The 26,632-nt window shown below is 48.5% G+C and overlaps 3 protein-coding genes across 3 annotated transcripts; 1 reads left to right on the forward strand and 2 right to left on the reverse strand.

The window, feature by feature from the left end:
• The first annotated feature begins 10,006 nt into the window (after positions 1-10,006).
• LOC117833628 (NAC domain-containing protein 90) lies at positions 10,007-11,550 on the forward strand. Its single transcript, XM_034713199.2, has 3 exons — positions 10,007-10,401; positions 10,508-10,830; positions 10,921-11,550. Exons 1-3 carry the CDS (start codon positions 10,209-10,211, stop codon positions 11,287-11,289), a joined length of 885 nt encoding a protein of 294 aa, XP_034569090.1. The 5' UTR covers positions 10,007-10,208; the 3' UTR covers positions 11,290-11,550.
• Positions 11,551-21,913: 10,363 nt separating this feature from the next.
• On the reverse strand, positions 21,914-23,210 carry LOC140223592 (uncharacterized). Its single transcript, XM_072295614.1, has one exon. It carries the CDS (start codon positions 22,903-22,905, stop codon positions 22,339-22,341), a length of 567 nt encoding a protein of 188 aa, XP_072151715.1. The 5' UTR covers positions 22,906-23,210; the 3' UTR covers positions 21,914-22,338.
• A 332-nt stretch (positions 23,211-23,542) lies between these two features.
• Positions 23,543-24,857, reverse strand: LOC117866566 (uncharacterized). The gene is made up of 4 exons (XM_034750805.2): positions 24,464-24,857; positions 24,138-24,362; positions 23,918-24,061; positions 23,543-23,773 (listed from the first exon to the last, which is right to left on the reverse strand). Exons 1-4 carry the CDS (start codon positions 24,611-24,613, stop codon positions 23,651-23,653), a joined length of 642 nt encoding a protein of 213 aa, XP_034606696.2. The 5' UTR covers positions 24,614-24,857; the 3' UTR covers positions 23,543-23,650.
• Positions 24,858-26,632: the final 1,775 nt, after the last annotated feature.

Raw genomic sequence — 26,632 nt, forward strand, 5'->3', positions numbered from 1 at the left:
TTCCCCTCATCCTCACCTCTTACGTTTCCGTATTTCATTTTTGCAACTCGTGTGCCTTTACTTTCTTAGTGTAGTATCTTACTGGGATTGGCTCTAAGTTGCAAAACTTATTTTAGGATAAGGATTTCACACTAGATTAATCGTAGAATGAACATCTAAGTTAAAATGATATAGTTTATGCTTTTGCAAAGTAGTGGAAACTATATGTTAAGATTTTAGATTGCTTAATTCACTCCCTCTTTCCCTTTAAGCTACGAGTACCGGTTCCTTGGAAGCTTGTTGTTGTTCTTGAGAGCGTCGATCTTGCCACGGTACAGAGCGATGTCCAAGTACCACCCCCAGCCGCGAGCGTCAGACGGACTCACAGACAGACCGACCATGACGGAGCACCCTCCCCCGGCCGGTAGAACGCGACGGAGCCGAGGCCAAGCATCGCGACGACGAGGTCCGGCGAGCACACGATGATCTTCTTCATGGGGTGCGTCAAGCAACGCCTGGATAGTCGTCACGGAGGAGGGGTACGTCTGCCACGGTGACTCCGGAGAGAGAGTTGAACAAGGAGCGGGTAGCCTCGCCCTCGGTCCTCGGATACGTTGCAGTACAGGAGCCAGTCGTCGTAGCAGCAGCCATGGCGGGTGGTGGCGCGCGGTGAGCCAGCCGCGGGCGGGGTCATCAACCGGCGGGTGGGCGGCTCGTCGGTGGTGAGGCTCTAGAACGTGCCGTCGTCGCTGAAGCGGAGCAAGGGCGGCGGGGGCAGGCGCCACGCGTGGTAGACGGCCCGATGTCCATTTCCATCCGATCCAGCGGGAGCCAAGGCAGACAGCGGAGGATGAGGCCGGTGAGGTCCGGCGGGAGGTCCGGCCAGCGCGAGGAGCCTGCCATGACGCCACCTACAGCCGGGCAGACATGAGCCAATGGCGAACGTATCTGTTTGGTGTGAACTTCGTATGTAGAATCCGGAGGTAATCAAATCAGCGTGCATCATGGTAATCCGTTTCGTGCATGCATGCTGCTGGGCCCGGTGTCCAATTCCATCCGATCCCACTCTAATTTTGGCATCCCCCGGCGAACAAAATGTAATGGGCCGAAATGGGTCTGCAACGGTCGGCCCACAGCCCACGAGATTAACTGGTTTCTTTCCACTGAAAATGACCGTGTTGCCCCCATCCGATCGATGGCCTTATTAACGCTGTTCTTGCCTTATCTTTCACAACAAGGTTCACATACGGTTCTTGTAGTTGTAGCCCTAGGCGTGCGTGCGTGCGTGTGTGTGATGATGATGATGCATTGATGCAAGTACGGAAGCAATTTTGAATGGTGCTTATCTTTTCCTGTGATTGGTCTAGAAGCGATATTGGCGAGCTTTCTCTCGGATGATGATGCGATCTATGAAGAAAAAAGGTCTACAGTCTGTGCCTTTTTTAACTTTGTGCTTTTTACTCTTGTTTTCCTTTCCAAATGAATCCCAGGGAATACATAGTGTTAATGTGTTGCAACTTGCAAAACATATATAGCGGTATCTGGATTGGTGCATCAAAAGTTTCAACCGAGCCAGCAACATGCAATAATTATCTATGCGCATGCAAAATTTAAGCTTGGATAAAAAGAAACATGTGCAAGGAGAAACTAGCACGCGTATGGTTGTGCAACTCGACCCACTATTGCTCATACGCTGATTTCTCTTTTGTTTCTCCTTACACAAATTTTGAAGAGCTTCGCTACTCTAAAGTGTTTTCATGGGCTGCATTTTTTTTTAAAGTGAGCTGATGTGAATTTGTACAGCGGCATGTGGAATTGTTCTCATTTCTTAAGTGCCAAATGCAAAGTGCGAGCTCATCTTTCCTACCTCTTCCTCCGGCACGTCCTCTTTTTTTCTCCCTTCTTTTCCTACTGTTGCGGCAGGAGCGGGGAGCTCGAGCCCCGCAACACACACCTCCACCCACATCTAACAATGCCTCTTGTTGTACTATAAAATTAGAGGTGATGAATATCGTAATACAAGGTATCCCATCTTTAGGAAATGGACTTAGTGGTTTAAGAAAGTTCTGGAATATCTCATCATGAACTGACACATAACTCCTATCAGCTAAATTAAGGGCAAGAAAATGAAAGGCCTACTCGGAGACACGGCAAATGAACCTTAGTCCACTATGCAAGCAAAGGTGATGGGTCCTCTCGAGGTTTCGAACTGCCAACTAGTGATTATACGTCGCGCTCTCCTCACTTCCGATGGCTAGCACACAAGAGATAAAGGAGTTATACTGGTTCGGGAAGATCCCTACGTCCAATTTCGACATGAGTCATGTTCCTTGGATCGAGTGCACAGGGCTTACAACGGGGTGCTTGCAAGAAAGCGTTCATGTGATGTGTAAGAGTATGCGTTGAATGCGTGATTGAGAGAAAGGAGGCCTGATTTCCCTTATATAGGCCAGGGACGGAGCAACAAACATCGACAAATGGAGGTGGTCCCCGACCTTAAAGGTCGGGGGTCGTGGCGTGGTCGGAGTAGCCTTGCACCAAGGGACCTCCTTGCCCTATCCTCTTGACCAGTCGTGGGCTTCGCACGCCCTGTACGGTGGCTCTTGTGCAGCGTGGGCTTCTTACGCACGGCCTGACCTACTTCTGTGGCATGTCCCGTCCCGTCTGCCAACCCCGTGCCAGTGAACGGGACGGAAGAAGCTGCTGACATCCGCACCGGAGATGAGTGGGTGAGCCTCGATCAGCAGCCTGAGCGAGGCATGCCACTTCCCTCGGCTTTCCCTGACCTGCTCACGGCCAATCCACGATGTTACGACTGATGCTAGGTCCCGCCTCGTCTGCGGGCTCGTACCGGGTCTGGCGTAGTGGCATGACCTTGAGCATGACGGGTTGTCCTGGCGGTGAGGATAATGATGACTTCAGGGTGCGTACAGCCGCGCGTGGCATTGTCCTGCAAATCGTCCAGGGCAGTTCAACGGGTGTAGCCTCACCCTCGGACCCCTTGGTTAAAGGTCGGCTCCCTCCGCCAGATCATGTCCCCGCACGGGGCGGTCAGAGAGGCCACGCCCTGCATTTAATGCTCCCGGTACGATGTTGGTCTTCCTGAGTCAAGGAGTGGGCGGGACGCTGTGGGCCTCTTGCGGGCCCCGCCCCCGATCTAGCTAGATGGGTGGTTGTGGCCCTTAGCTCCCGACCAGGGGAGGTCGGGAGGTGGGCCATGGTGTTTCTTAGTCTGTCCCCAACATAATTCTAGCTGTTGGGCCATTAGGTCCCGACTATATATACTCGGAGTAACTCAATATGGTATCAAATCTAGAGGACGCGAGTTCAAATTCTAGTAGATGCAATTCAATAAAATAATTGTAGCCGACTTCAATTTCCACATATGCTCCAAGGAAGCTGAACGTGAGGGGGAGTATAAGTTAATCGCCTAGCTCTGTCTATCATTTTAAACCTTTGGGTTAAATTGTTGGTAAATGTAGGTAATAGATTATACATTGCATGCAAATTATTATAATCTGCTACAACATAAGATGTAAGGTATTCGAACTTGTAATCTAAACAATACGGCTATATATAGATCTTGATCCTCTGGCCACGGAACACAGATGCTACTCGAATCACTCGGATACGAGGCTAATTGCAGGCCAACCTATTGCTGGTTTCCATGTCATTGCGGTTCTGGAAGCGACCAATTCTGAGCTCCTACTTGCTGGGTTTCTGGGTCTGGTCGGCTACCTGTTTCCTGGAGAAAGCTAGGCAACAGCAGGGTATGGCCGCCTAACTCGCTAGTGCCTTTGACACCACAAGGAAGCTAAGGAAGACCCCGATTCCTTTTGCGTCTACGGCCATGTTTAGTTTCTTCCAAACTCCCAACTTTGACACTATGCAAAAAGAAGATTCTCCATCACATCAAACTTGCGGTACATGCATGGAGTACTAAATATAGATGAAATCAAAAACTAATTGCACAGTTTTGTTGTACTTTGCGAGACGAATCTTTTGAGCCTAATTAGTCAATATTTGGATAATAATTCACAAATACAAACGAAACGCTACAGTTGCGCATTTATGGCAAAATACCAATTTTGTCAATCCCAAATTGGAAACTAAACAAGACCTACGTCGTGTAACTACAGCAGCAAGAATCCCTGAATTACTGATGGAACGTCTTGACATCGTCCAGCGGACTCTCTCAAAAAAACTTTGAAGCCAGCCAGTGTTGAGTTGAAGTTGAGAAGCCAGCAGAAAGATTTTGCACGTATATGTGTTCATGATGCTTTTACCTGACCCTTGGAAATCAATGTCTACTGATGGAATCTGGTATGAACGCGAGACCACAAGTGTATGCACGCGTGTACTTGCACGAATCGTATCGTACGAGCTTAGAAAGAGAGCAGAAGAACACAGAATGATCCGAACTGGCGGTCTAACGATGGTTACAGGACAGCAACCACGATAGTTTAAGTTTCCAATTCCTTGGCGATGATCGAGACTGGACTACTGGAGAGCGGTCAGAATGCATCGCCTGCCTAATAATCAGATGGACCATGGGGATCAGTTCACACTTGAGACTTGAGAGTGTGGCGCAGGGCAGAGCGCGCGAGCGAGCGAGGTCATTCACCAAACCGTGTGCATTTTTCTCAGGATCATTCTCCACATCTGGAACTGGTAAGAGAGTGGATCTTTTGACTGGTTGACTCCAATAATCCAAGATTGTGCTCGTCCGTACAGTCCGTGTGCATAATTTGGCCGTCACCTAGGTCTATCGTCCGGTCGGCAGTCAGCACATCTCGCTGCTAATCCATACATGGTTTGAGTGACAGATAAACTAAAAATCATGAATTAATTAGGTTTAATAGTATCTTTCACGAATTAGTTTCCATTTATGCAATTAGTTTTGTAATTAACATATATTTAATACTTCTAATTAGTATCTAAATATTTGATGTGACAGTGAGTAAACTTTAATCCTGGAACCAAACACCCCTGTCAGCCCGTCAGCCGGAGCTCTCTGTGCTGGCAACTGAAAGCCTGAAACAAAAGAGAGTCAAAACCCTTCATCTCAAAGGAATCCAACACACGTCCCGTGAAGCCCTGACGGTGACGCCTCTGAATTTCCTGCAGGTGTTTTTATTTCAGGGCCACTCTGAGGAACGCAGGATTCTCATAACACAGAGAAGTAGGAAAAAAAACACGGGATCCGGGATGAACCTGCTTGAATTCAAGACAGGGAAACGCATGGCGCCTAGCAACCGTGCGACTACAGGCGACGTGCTTACGCGCGCTCAGCTCGTCGCCAAAAAAACCGCGTTAGTTTCTCCGTTCGTCCAGGAGCGGCGGAGACCTGTCAGTCTGGTGGTCGCTCCTCTCCTGTCGCTGCCTGTCGCACTGTCGCGGCGATCGATCCATCCATCACGCAGCAAGCTCTCTTACTGTTGACGACGTCTTCAGTACCGATTCCTAACTCTCCAGTACCGGTGGTGCAACTCGTATTATTAGTTTGGTATTAAATGGGGATTTTAAGTACCGAGTCAAATAACCTCAGTTTGTGGTGAATGGCTTGGGCAAGAGCAAGAAGATGACGGATTTATAGGAGGAAAGTTAGTACTGGGTGAACCTCCACCCGATACTAATATGCAAACTTTAGTACTGGTTGGAGCTCACAGTCGATAATAAAGGAGGTCACGGGTTCTGAAAAACTAACCATTAGACCCGATCCTGTTACTAGGATTAAAAATGGGGACTCACATTAGTATCGGGCCCTAGTAACAATGCTCGGTCTTCCGGTAGTCATCGCAGACCGCGTCCCGGCTGGCGAGAGCGAGGATGAACTTTGCCCCCGTCGCGTTCGCGTCAGGTAGCAGGCAGAGAGAGACTGCCAGACGGGTATAGTTAGTTAGCTAGACCACGCACACTGGGGTCCTCCTCCGAGCTTATTAGTTAATTAATGGCTCGTTTCATACCCGGAGCAAGCTAAAGCAACGAGCTGAGCTGACAGCGACGCCGAGGTAGAAGACGACGACGACGACGAGCAGGAGCAGGTAGCCGCGCGACCGTCGTCAGTCCAGTCCTCTGTCCTCCACTAGGGCTCCCCTTTCTTCCTGACCCAACACGACAGGGCCGGCCACCAAGAAGAAGCCCGCAGTTACACTCGCTAGCAGTGTCGTCTACCATCAGTAGCTTTGCATCAGCTGCAGCAGTGATCCGTTATCATTTCGTTGGCGTCGTCTGAAAGCTTCAGCGCATTTGCCGCTGCATCTGCACGCAGCTGCCAAGTAAAAACTCCTCTCGATCGCGCTCTGTCCATGTCCAATCATTGTAGGCCGCAGCTAGCGCCAAGTGGATCTCTGTGCGTCTTTGTTTGTTGTGGCCAGTGCTGCGTAGATGCAGAGCATTTGGGTGATCGGGTCGTGTGACCAGATCTTCAGAAGATTATGTTCTGCTCTTCAGTGCGCTGAAATTTCTGGGCAGGTAATGGAATAATGCGCATGAGGATGCGTGGCGAGGAGCTGGAAGTGAAACGCATCTGATGCTTGCTTTGCTGCCATGTTGCTGCTGGACTTGAAGGAGGGGGGCCGATTATTTGTGCGCAACCAGACAAGGACAACCAGTGTGTTTGCCATTCCCGCGACCGCTTGTTCGTTTCGTCAGTAAACGTGTACCCGGCGCCCCGGCCTATCCTATTGGTAGCAGAACGAAGGGCTCCAAAGTAAGGTCTTGTTTAGTTCCCAATTTGGGATAGGCAAAATTGATATTTTGCCATAAATGCGCAACTGTAGCGTTTCGTTTGTATTTGTGAATTATTGTCCAAATATTGACTAATTAGGCTCAAAAGATTCGTCTCGCAAAGTACAACAAAACTGTGCAATTAGTTTTTGATTTCATCTACATTTAGTACTCCATACATGTATCGCAAGTTTGATGTGATGGGGAATCTTCTTTTTGCATAGTGTCAAAGTTGGAAGTTTGAAGGGAAGTAAACATGGCCTAAATGTTACTGTAGGAGTACGTCAGAGCTCGAAGCCATGCATGTGTATTACACGGAGGACCGGCGGTTAAACTTAAAACCGCGCACTTGCGAGCACGTGATAGCAGCGTGATTCACTACTCTCTGAATATACGAGGAGGAGTATAATATACTGATTCTTTTCAGTATCAAAAGTACCTAATTACTGGATGTTGTTCTTTATAATTTTGTAAGTTATTAAATTTTAAAAAATTATTCCAGACTTAAAGTTCATTTCAGAGATCACTCCACGGAATCAGCCTAGAATCACTTAACTATAAAATATCATTTAAAGCTTCTTCTAGAATCAGCCTCGTAAGCTCTGCTAAACAGATCCTGCACGGCATGAACCAAAAGAAAAGGTGGCTTCACACACCGGCGTCTCCTCCCTCCAAGTACGAATTATCTTAAAATAACCAGCATTGCCACTGAAAAGTCGTTTGCCAAATATTTTTTAAAAAAAATATTTTATCTCCATAAAAAAAATCTTCACCACTAAAGATAGAACCATAGTCATCTCGGCATGAGTGACCAAGTAGCATTAGCGTCCTATCAAGTCAATCAGTGTCTCCTGGGTTTATCTGCCGCAACAAGTCTCACATCTCATTATCTTAGAAAATAGGCAGTTGCTATTATTAGTACAAGTTTGCAACTTCGGCATCCACATGAAGACAAGAGTGCGAGACCTTGATCTGACTCTTTGATCGTCACGACATGCATGATGATCTTGTTAATTACTACGCTGTCGTTAGTTAAACAATGCATGCCCTGGCCTGGTTTGAGGTACTCCTATCCTGCATCAGACAGCGTGCACGGATTGGTGATGGATCGACTCGGTTCGCCGGGCTCGTCGTCGTCGTCGTCGTCGTCGTGTCCCAGATGCCATATCTCGACCGGTTCGTGCAACTAGTACAGCAGCGCCCGCGTTACGGCTAATTAATTAAGTTTCCTTGACTCCGAGTCAACCCGGCCGGCCGGTCCCACACGTGGTCTCTTTCCTTTCCGGGCCAAGATTAGACTTCTTTTCTAGCTCCTTTCCGTAACGAGCTGTGTGCTCAGTTAGCTTGTTTGGCTCCATGGATACGACTATCACAAACTCGAGTTCAACAATGAAATTTGGAATGGTACCATTATATGTGATCAAGCTCAGCTTGCTATGCAACATATACAAGTCCATCCTTTGGCAAAATTCATGCCGAGTTCCATTCGTTTCTATTAAACTTCTTTTGTATTAATTGACCTTTGTTAACTAAGTTTGGTGATTTTCCGGACATCAACTTGGGTTACTGTTTTCGATATTCTCCGCAGGCTTAATTCCTGAGATTTTGTTTGGGTCACGGCAATATTAATTCTCGAGAAACGCTAAAACACCAGCAGATGGATTCAGCTCCAATCGTGCCCTAATGTTGATACCACCTCTGATTTTATAAGAACCGGAATATAACAATAGTGTATAATTTTGTTCATTAATTCCACCATTCCAAATTAAAATTCAATTAGTTTTAATTTGTCCTAAGTCAAATTGATAAAAAAAATATATGAACATATATAGTACCAAATAAATGCTCTATGGAAAACATATTTCTTGATGGATTTAGTGAAAGTGATAGGATGTTCCAGATACTAAGTGGTACATTGTGGATTTAGTGAAAGTGATAGGATGTTGCAGATACTAACTGGTACATTTTTCCTATGAAATTCGTCTAAGTTACATAAGTTTGATTTAGGATAAAATCAGAATGAACTATAATTTATAACAAAGGGAGTAGGGCTGATATATTAGTCAGAAATATGTTTTTAATAAAATCACGTCAACATCCATGTCAGTTTCTATTTTTATGTTTACCAAAATGAATGCTTGTTATTTTTCCGTTATGGCTAATTAAGTAGCCTTGACTCCGAGTCAACCCGGCCGGCCCACACGTCCCTTTCCTTTCCTTTTTTTTTGCATAATCTGGGTTCAAGCATGCCATCACTGCTCAAAACGGAGCAAGCGCAAACCCAACGGGATTACTCTATGTCCTTCCCCAAAATAAAATGATTTATTTATTTTCATTTCTTTGGCGGTCGGCAGGGGTGGAAAATAAGGTCAACACTCGTCAACAAGCTTGGCTTAGACTTTTTCCACAAACTGAACCAAGCCAATATTACACTTCTTTTCTACCTCCTTGTTCATAACGAGTTGTGTGCTCGGTTAGCTTGTTTGGCTTCATGCTGAGTGATATACTGTCTAGTATACGTTCTTTTTTTCTTAATGAAATATGTTTTTCATAGAGCATTTATTTCACGGTGGATTTAATGCAGGTGATTGGATGTTGCAGATATTAGTGGTACATTTTCCCTATAAAATTGGTCTAAGTTACAAAAGTTTGATTTAGGATAAAATTAAAGTGAACTATAATTTATAACGGAGGGAGTATGGCGGATATAGTAGTCAGAAATATATTTTTAAGATCACGTCAACGTCCACGACAGTTTCTATATATTATTATTTTTTTACCGAAATGAATGGTTGTTATGTTCTTCCTTTTGCGATAATCATAAGATCTTATAGACATGGAATTCATAAAGTAGATTATAATCTATTGGTCACAATGATAGGATCAAGCAAGTGTGCTAGCAAACCATGTTCGACTTTCAATAATAATAGTGAATATGATATTGATCTTGCTTTTGAAGAGAGGTAGTACAGGAGATGATATTATTGGCTCTCTAAATTTATGTTAGCATTGATGAAAGGGCCTATCGTGGGCCATGGCCTCTGATTCTGTTTGTATACTAAAACAGAGAGAGCAGCGAGCTTACCGCATGGCGTACGCCGGATGTACACGAGACAGTGACTGCCCTCTACTTCCAGCTGGCTGCGTGGCGAGTAGCACGGCAATGGCGATTGGCATGTCGATCGCAAAGAGTCGTGGTCGTCCCCGGTTCTTGGTCAAGGTCAACGCTGGAACGTACGCGCCCATGGCCGGGCATGCAACTTCTTCAAAGCTTCTCCTCGTCAATCTTCTCCCCGAAGCGTGAGGGAGGTAGTAGCCACCGAACTCCCTCCCTCTATAAATACGACTGCTCGAGTTCTGATTTGCGCGCTATTATTATTATTATTATTATTATTATTTACACCAGAAAGAGAGAGCGAGAATCAAAAGGAGCACGCAGTAGTATATACTCTTGATTGATCAGGAGCAATTTGTTGGAGGAAATAAGATCGATCGAGCTCATGCTATTGCAGAGAACAATGGGAAGTGGAAGTAGTAGCGATCCGCCGCTCCCGCCGGGGTACCGGTTCTACCCGACGGAGGAGGAGCTGCTGAGCTTCTACCTCCGCCACCGCCTCGCCGGCACCAGGCCACAAGTCGAGCACTTCATCCCCGTCGTCGACATCTACAGCTACCATCCCTCCGAGCTCCAGGGTTAGTCGTCGTCGTAGTTCATCGATCTCCTTCTCTCGATCGGATGATCACGATGACTACATATATATATGATGCGCAACATGTCATATACTATCGATGCATGCAGCGATGGCCGGAGTCGCGAACGTGGGTGACAAGGAGCAGTGGTTCTTCTTCTGCCCGCGGGCGGAGCGGGAGCTGCACGGCGGCCGGCCGGCGCGCACCACGCCGTCGGGGTACTGGAAGGCCACGGGGTCGCCGTCCTACGTCTACTCGGCGCCGGCCAACCGCGTCATCGGGGAGAAGCGCACCATGGTCTTCTACGAGGGCCGCGCCCCCACGGGCAACAAGACCCGCTGGAAGATGAACGAGTACAAGGCCGCCGACGACGACCGCATCGCCGCCGCCGATGGCGCGCCGCCGCCGCTGGCTGCAGGGGCGCCCGTCAGGGTACGTGCCGCATGCGATGTGGCTGTGCATTTATGACGATGGTAATTAATTATGTATTGATAATTATGGTCACTACTGATCGGCGTGCAGCTGCGGAACGAGTTCAGCGTGTGCCGCGTGTACATCAGCACCGGCACGCTGAGGTCCTTCGACCGCCGGCCGCTCAACCCGGCCGGCGGCGTCGATCAAGCTCTCCACTGCTACCAACAGCAACAAGTACTGGCACCACCCGCGGCGGCGGCGGCGGCGGCGAGCCAGATGCCTGCAGTCGGCGTTGTCGCCAACGGGCAGGCGGCGGAGAACTCCCACGACAGCACGTCATCGGAGTCTCGAGGGGTCGTCGTGGACGGAGCTGAAGAAGACTCCGGCGCCACGGCCATCGACTGGGAGTCGCTGGCTGATCTCCGCTTTAGCGTCGTCGATGACTTGAGCCGTGTCATTAATTGGCCCTCAAATTGACACGCCTCGTGCTTAAGCTAGCCTCCTAGGCCAAATTAATCAGATGATTAAGAACTACTGATTGGATCAGTAACGTGATTAACAAAGGTAGAGTGCGTGCTAAACCTAAAGGGAAGTATTTGAGGTGTAAGTTCATTAGGTCAGTGCTGTTGCTATGCTAGCAGATTAGCCTGCTGGACAAGGAAGTACTAGTTATTAGCCAGTTTTGGTCCTATGTTAAAATCCACTTGGGAATGAATAAAGTTTAAAATCCAGAACCAACCGTGGCTCAAATCAGAAAACTTCGGAATTTCAAAACAAAACATGCTGCGTGCGTGCATGCATTTTAGCTCGTGAGTGATGTTCAACATTGTTGGGCTTTCTGGTAAAATATTTGGGCGACAACTTTTGGGCCTCCAGGACTCTATGCATTCATTAAAAAAAACAATTGGAGCCCAGTTTCATGTCATTTCTGCTGGGTTATCATGGTCCACACGGCCTGAACAAGGTGCAGTGCAGGAGGACATCTTGCAGCGTTATTTTGCAGTGTAAGTTGGGCCGAAAACATTGAAGGGGGGTGCTTGGTTCCCTTGCGTCTTATTCTCCTGCCACCTTATCACTCATTTAGCTATAAAGTCAGTCCAGTTATATTTTAGCTTTCTTTTTTATTTTCTTTCTTTAGTGTTTTTCCATTTGATGGTGCAGTATTGGTTTTTGTTTTTATTATTTTTTCTTTTGGCCATGGCGCTTATTTACTTTTATGTTTACTCAAGGAGTTGAATTCCATGCGTATATTTTTTCCCGCGGACCCTATGATTTGTTCCGTATATAGTTTTGTTTCTCTTGAACAATGTTTTATTCTACGGTTCGGTTCCACAAAAAAGTTGCTCTGTAGCATCGAAGCCAAAACCAAAACCATTTTGTATGGAGGCCAAAGCCCTACAAAACATAACCTATGAAAAGTTGCTAAGCTCTAACTGATCCGAACCTGATAGTTTGTGTACTAACTAATAATAATATAATAAGTTAGCTTTCTATTATCTCCTAAGTTAGATAAACATGACTATTTTAAGTTTACAGATAATAAAAATTTAAAACAAACGATTCAACTACACTATAATCCTGGTATAAAATTGTTCTTTTTTTATTAAATCTCTTGGTATTCAGATTGTTCCCATTTTTTATTAAATCTACCTTATTATAATCTTTAGCCCATTATTTAAATAAGCCATGAGCGCTATCACATCGTTCTTTTCTTTCCTCCTCCTTAGTTCTCTCCTCCAACAACACATTCACTTTTTACGTGCAGCTGGCTTAAAAAAAAGGAGGGTTAAGGCCCAAATCAATTCGACGTATGACATCGATTTCAGCCCACGAGAAAGTAGTCATGGTAGACAACATATGACATTTCCTCTTAAGGAGAGCTAAAATTCAGTTACGACCAAAAGGGTCCATATGCCCCCTTGTCCTTCAAATTTGCAAACCCTTGGAGAATATAGTATAGAGAAGAAACTACCGAGCGAAGCCTCTCTCGTTAGGACAAGAATCACTTTCCATGTTTCATCTACACCAAAAACGCATTGTTCTTTTCCAACCATGATAGAACATTTCACTAATCCCACCCCCATCTCTCTACCCAAATTTTTGCCCATATCAAGATCACAGCATATTTTCTTTCTGGCTCACCACGCTTAGCCTAGAATAAAGTAGTTGGCTGATTAAAAAAAAACTAGACAACTTATCCTACAACATTCATGAGTTGACTCCTAGAGCTGCAAATATGGTGTTGCTGCTACTTTTCAAAATGAACTCAAGCCCACTCAAGTCCCTAGAGGTTGCATAGCTGGATGCAGTAATTATATAGTTCATTTGTATCCTTGATCACAATTTGCGGGAAGCGGATCTAAAGGGGGACTGGGAGGGCTCTAGCCCCACTACTGCCAAGAACTCCATTGGAACCAAGGGAAGAGGAGGAGGAGGAGAGAGGAGAAAGAAGAAAAGGAGGAAGAGGAGGTGCAGATGGAAGAGGAAGAAGAAGCAACCTCCAGGTAATTTGGATGCAATTATTTTTAAATGTAAATATCTACAGTGGCCGGGGCGGCTCTTATTTGGAGGGGGGTGTTGTCTTTTCTAAGGTAGATCTCAAAAAGGACATGGCTAATTTATAGCCGGCTATAAGGTTTGTTCGGGACTGCTCCGTTCCAGAAAAAATAGCTCCACTCCACCAAATCCACTTCCTTCACCTCCACTCCACCAAATCCATGAAAACATGGAGCCGTTGCGCCTGTTTGGCAAATGAGCGGACTCCAGCTCTAGGAACATGATATTTTTATGTGCATTGTCTATTATACCCCTGTATTGTGCGATCCACGCGTCAGTGTACATTGAAGACCGGATTGCGTGGATTTGCTAGTGTGCCACTCCCCCCAAGTCCCAACTCGCATGTTGAAAATGGACTCTCTAGGGAGCTGGATCCGATCCCTCTATGGCTTCAGATTGTCCTTGGTATAGTCATAGCATCTGCTTATCTGGCAGTAGTATTTTGCTGTTGGTTCTGCTGCTGCCGCCGCCACCGCGGGGAGGTGGAGGGGCACGCGGCGGCGAGGAGCAAGATGGGCTGGCGTGGGACTGAGGACCGCACGGCGACCATTGGCAGGACGAGCAGTCACGGAGTGGCAGATAACAGCCTTGAGTTCCTCGGCTTCACAGAGGGCGCAGCGACCGCCGCGGCAACGAGGGTCGAGGTGGGGTCTGCATCATCACCATCGGCTTCTATGTCTAGTGCGGCACCCGCGACCCGCGCGGCGAAGAGGGCCGAGGTGGCGTCGCCATCGTTGCCGTCGGCTTCTGTACACCGGACTCCATGGCACAGCACCCCCGCGAGGGAGCGACGAGCGGCGGCCCCCGCGTGGAGCGGCGAGGGCGCCCGGGGCAACCCCGCCGCGACGTCCGGTGGTGAGGCGGCCCCCGCTAGGGAGCAGCGAGCGGTGGCCATCGGCAACGGAGGCGGAGCTGCCACGTCTCCTGGCATGGCTCTCCACCTCTGAATGCTAATGGCGGCGGCGACCCCCGATGCGACGGGCCTTGGCTGGCGGCAGCGGTCAGGGTGGCGACGGGCGGGACGACGGTGCGCGGCGGAGGACGACATGTCGGGCGATGGTGACCCGATCGCGGATGGCAGGACGGTGCGGCCATGGTGAACAGGGGAGAAAGGAAGGGGGCGACCGGAGGAAAGAAGTGACTGTTTTGTTCTACATAGTATATTGTGTAATCGGTAGCATGGTGGGTAATTAACCCCCAAGTCCAAGAGAAGGTTTGAAACTGAAGTTTTCGGAGCACCCCTAGATCCACCTTTTTTCTGGAACTGGTGCTAATGGAGCTAGAGATGTTTGGCAACAAGAAACTGGAGTGGAGATGCAAAACTTGGAACGAAGCAGTACCAAACACGCCCTAAATTAGATCATCGCACAGCCACCCTTTTTTGGAACCGCAACCACAATCCGTCCACTTTTACTACTCTAACACTGATAAAAACCTTTGTTGTTGTTGCCTTTTTGGACGGGCAGAGACAACCAGGCCGTTCGGCAGCTGCTTGGCTGGCTGCGCTGTTGGCTGCTGCTTCTGGCTACTGGCTGCTGCTTCTAGCTGTTGGCTATAGCTAGTGCTTTGCAGTTGCCTGTTTCTAGCTGCACTGCATCTACACACATAGATATAGAACATTACAGTGAGGCAACAGCGAGGCATCCAGTGCCATTGCTAGGGTTTGTTTGCTCGAATTCCACTACCTGGCTACCTAAATGTCAAAATTTGCTGTCACCACCTGCATGTACCACTTTTGGCATAGCCATCAGTCATCACCAACATCTATGCAAACTTGTATAGAACCAAAATCCAAAACCAGTCATACCGGTTAACTACATCAAGGAGATTCCTGCCGCAATCCAATCTCGTACACTTGCCATATTAGGTGTAGCATTTGCTACCACCCATGCAGATACAGCGTAATCCGAAGTTCATGCCATGTTCCTATCTGCAGTACTTGCATCGGCACGGTGCAACAAATAATTGTGGAATGCAAAGCAAGCAATAATGATCTTTGTTTGCCTCTCTCGATCATAGAATGGTACTTCTCGAAAAATATGCCACCTCGATTTGAGCACGCCAAATGCTCGTTCCACAACATTGCGAAGACTCGAATGGTTGAAGTTGAATTTCTCCTCCAAACTCTGCGGCTGAAACTCCTCTAGATGGTACCTCGTACTGCGATATGGCCCCAGATAGCCTTCATGAACTGCATAACCCGAGTCCACCAGATAGTACCTTCCTACACAACATCAAATATATTCACCATTAGTGCAACACTTTTACAATTGTTTCTTCAAGAGCATAATTAGCCAACTAACATACCTGGAGGTGGATGTGGGTAATTTGGTGTCTCCATACAGTCCCTCAACACCGCCATGTCATGACTGGACCCCGCCCTCCCCACTCCTGCATATGTGAACCGCATGTCCATATCCACTATGGCTAACACATTAAATCTTAACCACCCTTTCCTATTAATGAAGTCCAGACGTGACTCACGCCCGATTTGTACGGGAACGTGAGTTCCATCTAAAGCACCTATGCACCCATCAAAGAACAGTGCATATGGTTTGAGCCTATGATTAACCGTTGAGTATGACGGGTCCTCTGGAGCGATAACCGTCTGTGCAAATGAGAACATGACATCTACCACATGAGCCATATTCCTACTAACTGTGTCCAATGACCGCTAAAATCTATCTCTAATCTGTCTAGAAGCCTGTTGTGTCCCACAAGCCCAGACGGACATAGCTAAAGCCTTGATAGATTCGACCCCTTGTGTTGATTCCAGCCCATGATAATTAACTAAAATATCATGCAACTGAAGGAATACGTCAGGATACATACGGAAATTGTTGTAGCACCTCTAGCTTTCCCGCATATTTAGCTCAACCCATTGACGTCCGGTCATTCAAATAAGAAAGTGGAGGGTTCAAAAACGTTGGTTTCTTGTAGCTTCGTGGCAACTCCACGGGCGGGTTCACCACAGAATCAGGACTTTTGCTCGCAGCTGCATATGCTGCTACAGCTACTGCTACCCCCGCCAGCTGGTATACGATGGAGCTAACATCACTACCAGTGTTCACTGTTTGATTCCTCAACGCTGCTCATAATGCAAGCAACCTGTGCACAGAATAGATAATAATGGTTCAGTCATAAGTCTATAAAGTAAAAGTTCCACCACAAGTTATAGAACAAACTATTTCAAACCTGTCAATATGGCTTCCCTGTCCTCCTCCTTGGATGGCTGAATAGGTCCTCAATGGTCCTCCACACCTTCCTGGTACAATGAAAAGCAAGATAAAACTTCTTTCTCACTAATGCACATGTAATGTAAATCACGAACCACATTTAACTTGGAAAATTAGACATCACACACAACACATTGTTCAAGCCAGAGGCCACATTACATGCTAAGACATTGTTCCCTACCATCAGTACACAACACTACAATAAAACCAACAGATGCCACACTGAACTACTTGTTCTCCCTCTCCCAGTTGAATTGGATCCAATGCAGGCAGCCCTCTCTGGTTTTCATCTTCGTGAAGGCCCTTCGATTCACAACATTCTTGCATAAATATATTGCCATGCAGTACAGATCAGACCCCTCGTCAATACCATCTTCTTCTAAAATCCGCATTGCAAGATCCAGGTCCTCTTGCTCACGGCTGAGACGTTTCTGGCTTCTTGTAGCTACAGTTTCGGAGAGTTCTCTGACGTAGTCCTCCAAGCTGCCACTCTTCTTTTTTGGAGGACTATCGACAACTTCCTCCTGGGTTGACCTTTTAGACATATTACGAGCATTGCTAGTAGCCATGGGGTCCAGGTACATGTCTGCTGGAGTGTCCTCGGTCCCCATACTGGGTGTTGCCTCACAAACACCTCCTGCAGTTAGCAAGGTCCCCCTGTCTTGGGTGGTGTGGCCAAATAGCATGTAAAGTTCGTTAAGGAATGGTGGTGGTTTAGTAGTACTCGTCTGGGCAGCACCAACACTAGTTACCTGTAGGTCATGCAACTACATGTTAGAAAAAATTTGTTGCTAGAATTGAATGAACAAGAAGTACTGCAAAGGTGACAGCACGTACCCCTTCGGCGGTAGCTCAAAAAGTGGAATCACATGCACACCACCAGTATGTTTGTCACGGTCTAGGCCTGATTGGACTTGCAGGTCCCTCCAATTCATGAACGATCTTCGCATGGTGCTCAGCTTGTTCTGCAGCTACTTGCTGCCTAAAGTCAGACCAGTCTGTTGTTTGAAATTACGGTAGAAGTGTTGCCATCCTAACTTAGTTAGGCACTTGTTGCTCCAATTTAGTTGGTTCTTCTCAGCAATGCAGAGGTCGAGGAATGTTTTCATTGTCTTCTCATCCCAATTGGCACGGCTGCTAGCCATCTGAGCCCAGTTGTACAATGCATAGTTTGAGTAGGTAGGAACTGCAATTTTATTTTAACAAAGCAAAAAACGCAGGAAACATAAAAGTAGACAAACTCAGTACGTAATGAACATGTCACTTGCCTTAGTAGTTGTCTTGGCGCATTTGTAACGGAGATTGTATAGACAGGTTGGTAGGGGAGAGCATGAAGAAGTGGATGATGATGCCAGTGTGGGTACCATTGCGAAGGACAAAAGTGTACTGGAAGTAGGCTTGCTGCAGAGGACTGCATATGTGCAAAAGAAAATATTGTTAGATTAATGCTTCAAATTTGCACTCAATATTGTACCGAAATTTAGTTGAAGCAGTTGAGGACAATCCAATTCAGAGAAGCAATAAACTTGCATAAACCTTTATGCAAGCCAGAAATATAATCTATAGATAAAAGGACCAGAATCTGACAGGCAGGCATACTAATCATGGCAATATGCAAATCTCGTAGAGACATACACTAATGAGTAATTAACAGGTATACTGACTGGCATCATTGAGATACTAAGTTAATTCAGGAATGTAATCCTATATTTTGAATTGTTACAAAGGAAACACAATATGATAAATTCATGAAGTGGTAAGTTAATAATTGTGTTCATGGGGGCTACAAATATCTCTCAGTATAAGTAAAATAAAAAGTGATATATGAACATGAGGAAAACTTGCCTAAAGTACCAGAATGTATTTACTAATCCAATAAAAGCAACCACATGCATATCCAATTTCATTCATTTGAATGAGATGGCAAAAGGTCGGGATGTTGTACGTACATCAAGCAAAAACCTTAATAGGGAAGGGAAATCAAAATATTTGATCTTTTGTTATGAGCAAACACATGAGCTCAAATAGTAAACCAAATGACTAATCAGATGAAAAAGAAAAATACATGCAATTTAAGAAAATTTACTTAATTCAATATTGTTTTTGCTATTAGGTTGAAAAGATAATGTTAGGTTGTCTCAGCATCATGTATGCTATTATCTCCATCAACATGCTGCAGAAGAATGATAGCTGCAATGACAGCACATCATGTTTTTATCTTTGCAGCATCCAGTATTATTATTTTGGATCTCATGAACAAGAAGAAATCATAAACTTACAGTGACACAAGTGAAGGTTGGCCTAAATCAGGTGGTAAGTTTCCTGTCGGTGAATTATAGCTCAAGTTCTTGACCAAGCAGAAGATATAACATTAGCTACTAAGGTTGGATCACATACTGTTAACTGTAGAAATAACCCAAAAAGGCATTTACATAAGCAACAAGAAAGAATTCTTAGGAAAGGTACAAGCACACATAAAAAACTTGACAATGGCAAATAATATAAACTTCTTAATTCAGACAACGATTGGTCTAAAACATAACTAACATTAAGCAGGTCCGGACAAGCAAGAAGGTAATTAAGATGAATTCTCTCAAAACAACTTATATTTGACATCCTTTAGTATTTGTGGTCATCATTTGTACAGATGAATATATATCATTCCAAAGCAAAGAATGTAAAAAAACATGTGTATATATGATTTCGAAACCATTTCGACCATTCATAGAGCAATTAATAGTACTAGTAGGTGCAGTTTACCCAAACAGAGAAAATTAACAAGTTAATCAGTTCATTCTCAGGTTTTATTTGAATGAGCTTTATCAATTTATATGTGATTCATCAAGTGAGGGGGACAACGATCTGAGTCCGATGGAAACTTTTAGAGGTGGAGAGAAAATATGAACCTACACCCATATGTACCAATAGTAATCAATAACAGGATAATATACGCTTCTAAGGTATTCAATTTTGTACCCAAGGCCTACCGCCACACATTCACCTGCCTCAACAATGAGCAGGCTTTAGATCCAATAACATCACTCTAAATATTTCCTTTTCCTATTGCAGTCCAGCTTCAGTCATCTTGAGGAAGAAGCATATGGCGGTAAACAAGGGGATTACCTGGATCTGAATGGGGGGCTTCCTCGGGCTATGGCGACACTAGGGCCGGGATGTGGCGGATGGGAGATCTGCTGCTGGACTTCTTGCTCGAGTTGTCAGGCGAGGGGGTGCCGCGGTGGAGACGGACGCCGCCGCAAGCCCGGATCCCGGCTGGCGTGCTGGATGGCGAGCTGGATCCCTAGCCGCCGGCTTGACCCCGTGTGTCTCGACGCTGCGGGTAGATGACCTTCCTACACGGTGGGGGCGAATGGTCCGGCACAGGCGACGAAAAGCTCATCTCGTGTTAGATCTGCTTCGTGGATGCCGCATCGAGGACAAATGGAAGGTGTCGTCGGGGAGGGAGACGTTGGGTACGACGCAATGCAGAAGGGGTGAGAGGGAAGTGGATAGAGATGCGAAGCGTGGAAGAGAATGAGAGAGGAAGAGGAAAGAAGGCCAAGCGTCGGTGCTAGTAGTGCAGCCGAACGGCTGCGTGTATGGCTGCCAAACTGCCAAACTGCCAAACGACTGCACTTATCAGCCTAGCTCGAAACAGCCTAGCCAGCTAGATTCAGCCTAGCCGAACGCGGCAGAGCAACTCCACCAGTAAGATTCAAAAAAAAAAAAAGATTGCCAGGTTAAAAAATCCGTGTCTTTACAACCGAGCATCAAAACCAAAATCTGATTGCACCATCGTGTTGGTCTCAGCAAAAGCTTCAAGATCTCGCTTCAATATGTTTTTCTCCTATTTTTCTCATACAGTACCAAGCAGTTTTGTTAAAAGCTAAACGCATATTACAATAAACTTAGAAGCAATTTAGAACAAATGTATAAGCAAATTAACATCATTTAAAGCCACATAGTTTCTTCACTGAAAGGGGAACAACCGAGATGAAGTCCCTGCAAATGTAGCACTTTCACTTCACAGTTCACTTCACAAACAGAAATGAACACATCCACAAAATTACAATTCATGTAATTGGCATCTGAAACCTGGACTACTAAGTTGCTTATCGGGAACCATATTTTTGCTTGTCTCGAATAACATGTTTGCCTAATCAGGTCCATTTTATTGCCTAAATCAGGAGGACAGGAACCAGGGAGCAAAAACTCAGACAAATGCTAGTATCACAACCACTCGAGAGAGAGCCAGTGAGCGTGCCCCTGGTGCAGGACGGCACCACGACCCTTGCGAGCCCTTCCTCGCGGCCGTGGGTCCCTCGCCGGGGGTCGCCGCCGTGCGCCCTGGAGGCCTCCGCGGGGGGCGCCGCTGCGCAGGCCTTCGCCGGGGGCCGTCCTCACGTTCCCTCGCCGGGAGGCCGCCGCGGGGGCAGCGCCGCAGGCTCTCGCCGGGGGCCACCGCCGCGTTCCGTCGCCGGGGGGGCTGCCGTCGCGCACGCCCTGGAGGCCGCCGCCGCAGGCCCTCACCGGGGGCCGCCGCGCGCGCGCGCCACTCCCTCACCACCATTTGGTGAAGATACTGGAGGTAGAGAGAGAGAGGGGTGAAGAAGATAAGAGTGCCTCTGTTGGGAAGAAGGAATGGCGGAGAGAATATCAGCACATTGTGGGGCCCGCGCACATGGAAAACCTGTTTGCGCAATGAATGAGTCAGCGCAGATTGACGAGTCCGTGCAGGTGGACGAAATTACAGCCGGCTGGAAAGCAGTCATTACCCTCCAAAAATCTAGGAAAAATACACGATAATCCAAAGAGTTTGGATTGGGATGTGATTTTTTTTACCCAGATTATATGATCTACGGTAGATCCAATGGCACTTAACATTAACCACGGCGAATATCTAATAATCCGGCTTTTTCTCCAAACAAATTACCCGCAAGCTCCACTTTTTAGCAAGGCGAAATCTCCTCTTATATACGTGTCCCAAAAACAAGTTACTCAAAATATTTAATCACACATAATAACTTGTTTTTTTTTTTGACACGGAGGAAGTACTGCACATAATAACTTGTTTTTTTTTTTACGCGGAGGAAGTACTGCACAACTTTCGTCTTGTTGGGTATACGCACTGCACAACTGAATGAATCTGAATGCCTCAAATTCGAAAATGAGAAGAGTGTTTGCTTACCAGGAATGAAGCTAAACTTGTGCTGACCAATCCCCTTGTTTCTGTCTCGCTCCTGTGTGAAAAAAATCATGCCTTTCTACGGGTAGTGAGAAATAAGAACGAAATCTGAGGCTCATGCATATCCTTGAAAGGAGACGTTGTATTGCCTTAATCTTGCTCGCTGGTGGTATAAAAATCCTACAGAAAGAATCGTTACATTACACATGACCTCCGATGCTACATCATCGAGAAATACTAATACTACTAGCTTAGTAGTTGTTTCTTCTCCAGTTACATATTGCAGCAAAGAATACTACGAAAAACAGAAAACATTTCCTCTCCTCCAATTGCCTTGAGGCTTCAGAAACATGACCAAATGCGTATGCATGCAAACCTTCCTGCATCCTGCCTACCTAAACCAAAAGAAACACGAAAGCAATCGATCCAAAGAAGAGATCAGATCGATCCAATGGAGTCACCGTCGCCGCCGTATCACCAATGCTATGCCGTAGTGCAAGAGCCCCCTGTCATTAGTGTGTCAATGCCTGCCGCCGTGCCGCGCGCCTACTACCACTGCTCGGCCCCGGGGCGGCCGGCGGCGTGCATGTGCTTGAGCTTGGTCAGCTCTTTCCTCCGCTTCCTCGCCTCCGCCGCCGTCGCCGCCTTGTCCCTGTCGCTCGGCCCCGCGCCGCCCCGGGCGTCGATGCTGACCGGCGCGCTCCGCTTGTCGGCGGCGATGTCGAGGCCAAGCGTGAGCGAGCAGGGGTCGTCGTCGGTGTCCTCCTCGGCCGTCGCGCCGCCGGCCGGGCTCCCGCCCCCGCTCCCCGCGGGCTCCGGCTGGAACGCCGCCTGCTGCTGCTGCTGCGTCCCCGCGTACGCGGCCGACGGCGACCCGCGTGGGTCCGCCACGACGGGGTAGTACCACGCGCAGGGCGGCAGGCAGAGCGCCGGCGGTGGGCTGCCGTGATGGTGGTGGTGCTCGTACCCGGCGCCGGGCGGCCACGAGCCCCAGACGTAGGGCACCGGCGGCGCCGCGGTGTACAGGAACCCCGGCTGCGGCGGCGTGGCCGGCGGCGACGCCGCCGCAGCCGCCATGGGTTCCGCCGCTTGCTGCTGCGCTGCCGCCACGTGCATGGGCACCGCCGCGGTCACAGCCGTCGTCACCGGGGCTTTCTTGGTCGTCCTCGCCACCTGCAGAGAATTGGAAGTGACGAATCGATCAGGACCTGCGGCGCCTCTTCGGCTCTGAAACAGCTAATTCCGACGTGGTGTGACAGCAGGACCGATAACTCCGGCGACAAAAAGACGAGCTGTGCCGACGTGGTGCGGTGACCAGGTGACGCGCGACGCTGCAAACGACACCGAGGACACGGCTGCGTGCAGCAACTTTTCTCCCCAGGGAAGGCCAGTCTGCTGAACCGACTAGAAGGGAGAACACCTGAGCTGACTACCCTACGCGGACGCACCCCATGCGGCCAGCGTCGGCATTGCACCGAGCTAGCTACTGAGCTGGGTGTGCCGACCAAAAGGCCAGGGAAAGGAAAAGGAAAAGAAGGAAGAGATTGTTCGTTCTATCATTATCCGATATAAGATGTCTCTGTCAGCGTGACATGCGTACAACAGCAAGAAGCACTTTGACAACGAACACAAATCGAGCACCACAACCACAACTAGCATGCTCCTCCGTAGCAGCTAGGTGTACGGCATCGACCTTGTAGTGGCCAGAAAAGCTTTGGGTGTCATGTGGCCTCCGTCGAGGGGCACAACTGGAGGCTTGGAACGTACTAGATTCCTGTCTGCCTAACAATGGCAACATCATGCTTTGGATAATACAGTTGTTTAATCGTCGATCATGCAGCGGACGACGTAATCTGTCTAGTCAAGCAAGTACAGGATTAAAGCGAAAGCGAAAGCGATGGTGGTGATGGTGGTGTGCCTGTTCTTTGAGCTGCTTGTTGGCCTCCTTGAGCGAGAGGTACTCCTGCATCACCATGTCCTTCTCCTGCACACCAACAGGTCAGGTCAGGGTCATAGGAATAAGACAAGAAACTTTCACGACCGTCAGCTGGATGGTGATCATCAGCAGGTTGTACAACAATCAATCACACTACTGTCGCAAGTAACGGAATCTGAAGATCGGTCGCACCTTCTTCATGTTCTCGTTCTGGGAGGAGAGGTCGACGACCTTCCTGGCGAGCTCGTCGCGGATGGCCTGGCGCCGGAGGATGGTCTGGCGGGCGGACTCCCGGTTGGCCAGCACGCGTCGCAGCCGCTTCGCCTCCTTCTCGGCCTACACACATATGAACGGCGCGCTGGTGAAAGGGAGAGATCACCGGAATTGCGAGCGCGCGGCGCGAGTAGGGTACCTCGGTGAGCGTGTGCCGGGGCCGGGGGCCGTACCCCGTCGCCGCTGCCTCGGGCACGGGGTGCGGCTGATGCTGTGCCGAAGGCTGGGGGTGCGGGTGGCCGGCGCTGGAGCTGCTGGAGCAGGGGGACGCGGACTGGATGCCGACCTTGCCGAGCTCAAGGCTCAGCCGCGTGCTCGCCAAATCGTCCTCTCCCTCCGCTGTCGGCGGCGCCGCGGCGGCAGCCTGGAAAGCAGTAACCGTCAAGAATTGAATCATGTAGCGACGGCAAGTGGGTGAGAGGCCAGGGACGAGATCGAATTCGACTCTGAGGGGATGGACTTCACCTGATGAGAAGGGCGCGGGTGGTTGCCGCCGCCAGGGGTGGCAGCCGGCCCGACCCCGGCCATGTCGGCGAGCGCCATGGCGGCGTCGAGCTCGACGTCGACGGTGACGCCGCGGCGGCATTGCCTCTGCCCGTCGCTGTCGTCAGACATGGCGGCAGGGGGGAGGGAGGGATGGGAGTCAACAGTGGCCTCCTCGCATCGATTAGATGGATCGCCGAGCAAGAGGAGGGGAGAGGGAGGTTTTTGTAAGAGCGGCGGGGTGGGGGATGGGGGCAGCCGAGCCGAGCTTGCGCTTAACCGCTTGGGTTCGACGGTGACAAGCCAAAGCGAGTACGGCCGGGCTGGGGGCCCCCGAATAAATATCTCCTCCGATCCCTCCCGGCTCCCAGAGGCGGCGCGGCGGGGTGTGGGGGAGCAGCCGAGCAGGACAGGTGGTCTTGTGCCCGCGCCGCGACCTCGCCCGGGAGCGTCCGATGGGGCAGGCACGAGCCAATCTCGCCCGTCCGCGATCGCCACGTGGCGAGGCGGCAGCAGCCCGGCGCGCTCTCCTCCACGCAGCAGGCCGTGGAGGGACACGCGGAGCGACCCAACGCCGCGACCAGCATGCAGAGAGTCGAGAGAGGCGGGCTCGTGGCCCGAGGCCTTCGGGGCTGTGGGGTCCACTGGTCAGTTGGGGTGATTCCCCACCAGGTGCGGAAGTGCCTTTGTCTCGGTGACGTGGCCTTCGCGACTGCACACGTGAGGGCGGATGGGCGCCACTGCTGGCGCGCCTGGGTTGGGCCCGTGAGCTGAGTTCGCTTTTGGAGGGAGCGGAGCCCCGCATGTCAGCCAGCACCGGCGCGACGTGCCTCGACAATGAACAGTCCGGGTGGCCGGGGATGGACGCCGGGCGGAAGGGCCTAGAAGACCAAGCAGCAGCGCGCCACCGATTCGGCAGTGCGGTGCCTTGGCGAAACCCATCCATCCGATCAGGCGATTACCCCTCGGTGAGTGAGGGTACCATAGACTTGTACCGGGCTTCTACCGATTTCTACCGATCAGGATACTGGTACGAGTGGTGCTCGATCAAGGCGTGCGGCTGATAACATGTAGTTACTTGATTTGGAGTACAAAATAACAAGATAATTCAAATCTACTCGGATATCATGAAACGTGTATTGTAGTCCGACTCAGAGTAATTTTTAATGTAACTACCGAGTAGATTAGATTCAAACCGACTTGTAACTCTTAGTTCTCAGCCTATATAAGGTGGCTAAGGGCACCGCTGAGGGTATCCCAACATCAAACAATCCCGAGCAATACAATCCACGTATACAAGACGTAGGGTATTACTCTCCAAAGATCCGAACGTGTCTAAAACCCTCGTATCCCTCGTGTTCTCGCGATCACCTTCGAGTTCTTTGTTTCGCAATCGCCCTCACCTACAAATCAACCACTTGGGTAAACCCCTGGTAGACTGCTGGGCTTATAAATTCGACAGTTGGCGCGCTAGGTAGGAGTGGTTGCGAGATCCTCTTGGCGACCTCGATGGCATCCCATCCTGGCGTTGTTTTTCTCGAGAGTATGAAGGACTTCCTCGCTAACCTGAAGGTGCTATGGCTAGTTGACAAAGACTGATAAGTTGGCTCCACCCTTGCTCAACTAGCAAGATGGTATTAAACATGCGCACATGCGCTCATGGACCACACTGGACCAACAAATTGGGCCGGGTGTCACATACACCCCCCTCAAGGAACCCGACGTCCAACTCACCCACAAAATTGACAAAACAAAATAGCTAAAATTGAACTTTAAATGAACTTTTAGCACAATCAAACATCTCTGAAAAATTGGGTACAAATTTGTAAAATCACTAGATGGTATCTAGTATTTGAATAAAATAACAGGAGGCATATTTGTGTAGAATAAATTGGGGTTGCTTCACAAATTTGGTTTTTCAACAATAAATAAAAATTTCTGGAAACTTAAGTAATGCACGGTCAAAATGCTTATTTATGCACAAGTGATGCTCATGATGCTTAACTATGCACAAAAGAATGTTCATGATGCTCAATTATGCATAATGATGCTTGTGAAGCATGTCGTGCAAAGGTGTTGTGATGCATGCATAACGATGCGCATTGACTTCATAGGCCAGCTTCTGTGATACCGCATACTCACGCTTGACCG

The sequence above is a fragment of the Setaria viridis genome, chromosome 8 (genome assembly GCF_005286985.2).
Source record: "Setaria viridis chromosome 8, Setaria_viridis_v4.0, whole genome shotgun sequence".
Taxonomy (NCBI): domain Eukaryota; kingdom Viridiplantae; phylum Streptophyta; class Magnoliopsida; order Poales; family Poaceae; genus Setaria; species Setaria viridis.

Bases quoted from the DNA above. Each gene is read 5' to 3' on its own strand.
- LOC117866566 (XM_034750805.2), bottom strand. From the start codon at position 24,613: ATGTCTGACGACAGCGACGGGCAGAGGCAATGCCGCCGCGGCGTCACC. The intron at 24,062-24,137 runs GTACCCTACTCG...ATATGTGTGTAG, and splicing joins CCCGGCACACGCTCACCGAG to GCCGAGAAGGAGGCGAAGCG. The intron at 23,774-23,917 runs GTGCGACCGATC...GTTGGTGTGCAG, and splicing joins AGAACGAGAACATGAAGAAG to GAGAAGGACATGGTGATGCA.
- LOC140223592 (XM_072295614.1), bottom strand. From the start codon at position 22,905: ATGCACGTGGCGGCAGCGCAGCAGCAAGCGGCGGAACCCATGGCGGCT.
- LOC117833628 (XM_034713199.2), top strand. From the start codon at position 10,209: ATGCTATTGCAGAGAACAATGGGAAGTGGAAGTAGTAGCGATCCGCCG. The intron at 10,402-10,507 runs GTTAGTCGTCGT...CGATGCATGCAG, and splicing joins CCATCCCTCCGAGCTCCAGG to CGATGGCCGGAGTCGCGAAC. The intron at 10,831-10,920 runs GTACGTGCCGCA...ATCGGCGTGCAG, and splicing joins CTGCAGGGGCGCCCGTCAGG to CTGCGGAACGAGTTCAGCGT.